We start from the raw sequence: 4,103 nt of genomic DNA, 5'->3' as shown, positions 1-4,103 counted from the left end.
CATTAGGCGGGGCACACCCTCGACAGGTTTCAGTCTATCACAGCTGATATTTAGTGACAAACAACCATTCGCCAATTATCCTAATGTGCATATCTCTGGACTGTGGGAAGAAGCCAGAGAACCCGGAGAGAACCCATGCAGACACAGGGAGAACATGCAGACTCGACACAGAAAGCCCTTCTCACTGTGAGGCGACAGTGCTAACCACTGCACATCCGTGCCGCCCATCTTTAAAAGATATGATTTTTGGGTACCTCTTTACAAGACTATCCTTATAAAGGATTTATGAATGGTTTATAGCTAGTTTATTAATCAGCTTGTTAACACTTTATGAATCATTTATAAGCTGTTTTAACACATTAGATTAAAAGAGCAATAGTGACCTGTCGCTTGCCAAATAGTGAGCCCATATGTATATGTACTGTTAAGCCTACTGAACTTTCTTCATCATCATCATCCAGCATTTGTACCTGCTGCTTAAGTTACATTTATTTATCAGTTACAAACATTTGTAACTGGCAACAGGGAGTCTTATTGTAAATAAATTAATAACCTAATTATAAACCATTTATAAATCCTTTATAAGGATAGGTATTTTTGAAATAAGAAAATACTTGATTGTAAAAATATTAAAATGTTTTCTTGTAAATAAAATCATGGCTAATATTTTTTTTTCAATATGGTGACATTACTGTCACAGCATTATTTTCCCAATAGCGGCACTAACACTTCATCCTACCAGATCCTCAACTGTAGTACAGAGTGGTGTTGGTAATTGGTAATTACCTGTCCATGTCTTTTTTTTTTAATTTTTTATAAGAGTTATTGATGATGATGAAAACATTGTATGTATTACCCTATGAGTATAACATATATCACACATGAGGCTGCAGTCGTCATAGTTACAGTCCAAATCACTGTTGTTGCTCATGACTGTTGTTTGACTGAGAGTTTCCAGTCAGTGCATCAGCCTGTGGTTGTCGTTCAGAGCTGTGCAGGACTGAGGCTCATTACAGTCCATGGTAGAGTGTTTGTCAAAAGGAAGCAACATTCCTCAGCTTCAGAGTGGACTGCTTCACTAGGTCCTGACAGCCCCTGTGGTTCCTGCATACCTATTAGTGTACAGACTGTTACACTACTGTGCCAGATGGAAACTTCAGCAGCGCTCTGACAGGACAAGCAGCACAGACACACGACCAAATCAGACTACTTAGGAATAAAACAAACTCAGAATGGTTCGAGGAGTCTGTGTGGGGTTTTTTGATGTGATGCTGGTCTTCCTCCTGCTGAGCTCGATCACAGGCTTGTTGCTGATGGATCACCGCAGAGATGCAGAGGATGACCAGGAGCTCAACAAAGCTATTTTGGAAATGCTACATATCAATAAAGTGTCTGCGAGTCATCAGGCCAAACCACATCCCTACATGAGGAGGGTCTACCTGCGTTTGGACTCACTAGAGGCTCAGGACTTTGGCAGGTCAGATGGAACACTAGTGCAGAGCTTTCGCAGTGTTGTTGGTAAGGTATTTATTACTATTATTATTAGTGCTATTAAATCTATCTAAACAAAGAAAGTGATGAATCCACTGGTTGACTCCAAGATACTGGTGATGGTGCATTAAATAGTGAAGGTACTTTAAAGCTGCTATCATTGATATTTTGCTTTCTGGGGGCAGTGGAAAAACCTGTTACCGAGATTTCACCTTATAAAGTTGATGTTTCTAACATGGTAGCAAACATACAGAGCAATATTAGCATTCATTTAGAGTGGTGTCAGTGAGAAAGCACCTACTGGAAACTGGGTTGTGATGAGATGTGCTGTTATGGAACCAATACAGTAAATTAGCAGCAGAGCGTAAAACCAAAACAATAAGCTAAAAGAAGCTAAAAAAGCTCTGTAGAGCTGAGGGATGAGTGGCCCTTTTTACATTACACATTGTCTTTTGTTAATATAAAAAAATATTGATTAGTGCAACTTTAATTGGAATAAGTAGTTGCCTAAAAGTTAAGATAAGTTGAGCATTAACTGACTGGAAATACCTTTGACATCATTGGGGTTATATTGTGAGACCTGGCAGGTATTACGCTGTAACTGCAACTGTTTTACAGGCTGAGCTGTGCTTCTTATTAAAGTGGTGGAATGTATCTTTGATTTTGTATCAGCTTCAAAGGAGCTATTTTTAAGTTTTGCCATAGCCAACGTTAGCATTAGCAGCTGGTAACTTACCAATCGGTACCACTTTACAATAAGATGACCCTTATAAAGGGTTTATGAATGGTTTATATATATATACCATTTTATTAATTGACTTGTTAATAAACTAAATCATTTATAAGCTCTTACAACACATTAGATAAAAAGGGCAACAGTGACCTGTTGCTTGCCAAATAGTGAGCCCACATGTCTCTGTACTGTTAAACCTCATATCTCATTAGTTACTGAGCTTTCTTTGTTTTCTCCATCATCCAGCATTTGTACCTGCTCCTTCATCACATATTTGTTAAGTTACTAGCAATTAACCTCCGTCAGCATCTTAATGGTCAAAATGTTCCATTTGGCAGATCAAATTATGGCAAACCAAATGATCATATCACATGACCAGATTCATCCTTTAAGGATTGTTTACCTTGACATGTATCAGCAGCCGTCCTCATTCTAATCACTGGTGTTAATCAGATTGTTCTGTACAGTGGAGATGCTTTTTGCTGGTTATTATAAAGTGTAAAACACATCTCCTTTTACTAATGAGTTACTATAAGGCTCTTTATTACCAGCTATAAATGGTAGTAACATTAGTAAGATTAATGAGTAGTAAGTATTAACTTCATCTTGCCTGCATCAATGTATGAAAACTGTGTTTATGATTTATAAAGTTTTAACAACAATAAACCATATATGAATCCTTTATAAGGACAGTCTTGCTGTAAAGTGGAGGTTAGAATACGCCCTATGAGACGGGCCGACTACGTTGGAGCTAGCTGGTTAGCATGCTAACTTCAGTAAAAAAAAAAAAAAAAGACGTGAAGGAAAAACAAGAGCAGTACTCTCCACCTCTGGATTCAGCTGTTGGTGAGTAAATGGACTCACAACGTTTCTTTGAGACTGTTAATGCTAACATTGGCTCTGTAGCCGTGGCTAAACTTATGAATTTCTCCATTAACTGATCATTTCCTTTTCTCTTTATGATATGACTCACCCAGGTCCAGATGAGGCTCCTCCAGGCTGGATCTGGTTCAATGTCAGCAGTCTGAACCCCTCCATGCTGGGTGCAGAGCTGGTTCTGTTCAGAAAAACCCTCCACCCCCGCCCACTCAGTGTGACTGTCACCCTGCACAGTGTCACTGCTTCACAGGGAGCTCTGCAGGAAAGTCCAGCTCTGGAGGAGAGACTACTGACCCTGGACCAGCGACCCTCATCTGGATATGACGTGTTTGATGTATCAGCTGTTCTGGCTGTGAAGCCTGTGGAGGTAGTGGGCTTTCAGCTGCGTTACACAGATGAGAGTGGGAGTCTGGTCCTTCATGAAGCCCTAACACAGAGTCTATACTGTCTGAGCAGAGGCTCTCTGAGTGAACCCTTACTGGTGCTTTACCAAACACACCCTCTCCACACCTAACTCACTGGGACCACTGTACAGTGTTGAAATGACAAGTGAAGCTGATACAGCATTTTTATTATAACCTATCTAATCAATTCAGTGTTATTCACCTCTGATATGTTGGATATTATGCAGAAAGTTTGGGAAAAATAGAGATCATAATGGTGAGGTTGACGTTTTGTACATTTTGTTATTGACACTTGACAAAATCAAATCCAAAATTTGTTTTTCTTTTTTTTTAACTTTTGGGCTTGAGAAATGTGTCACAGGCAACTTTCTTTAATGAATGGCCTTTTCAAGCATCAGTATCACTGTCAGAGATGCACTATTATTATTTTGATCTATATCGTTTAAGAAAAACTACTGCCTAACTTAATTTTAGTTACCATCTCTTATTTTGAAAGATTCCACTGGAAGTATTAATTCTTTAAGGTCTGACTTGACACTGGTGGAGTTGATGCTTGCCATTACAATCATGAAAGTTTACTGTTCTCTAGTGGACAC

General features: G+C 39.1%; 1 protein-coding gene across 1 annotated transcript; it reads left to right on the top strand.

The window, feature by feature from the left end:
- The first annotated feature begins 1,232 nt into the window (after nt 1-1,232).
- On the top strand, nt 1,233-3,738 carry LOC111223582. Its single transcript, XM_022747788.1, has 2 exons — nt 1,233-1,518; nt 3,202-3,738. Exons 1-2 carry the CDS (start codon nt 1,233-1,235, stop codon nt 3,615-3,617), a joined length of 702 nt encoding a protein of 233 aa, XP_022603509.1. The 3' UTR covers nt 3,618-3,738.
- Nucleotides 3,739-4,103: the final 365 nt, after the last annotated feature.

Source organism: Seriola dumerili, unplaced genomic scaffold, assembly GCF_002260705.1.
Source record: "Seriola dumerili isolate Sdu_G_001 unplaced genomic scaffold, Sdu_1.0 BDQW01000111.1, whole genome shotgun sequence".
Lineage (NCBI taxonomy): Eukaryota > Metazoa > Chordata > Actinopteri > Carangiformes > Carangidae > Seriola > Seriola dumerili.
Note: the sequence above shows the minus strand (reverse complement) of the source record. Positions and strands in the feature narration are given on the sequence as shown.

What these genes read in the sequence shown, in the direction of transcription:
- LOC111223582 (XM_022747788.1), top strand. Translation starts at nt 1,233, where the DNA reads ATGGTTCGAGGAGTCTGTGTGGGGTTTTTTGATGTGATGCTGGTCTTC. An exon ending in GAGCTTTCGCAGTGTTGTTG is followed by an intron (nt 1,519 to 3,201) that starts GTAAGGTATTTA and finishes TGACTCACCCAG; the next exon opens with GTCCAGATGAGGCTCCTCCA.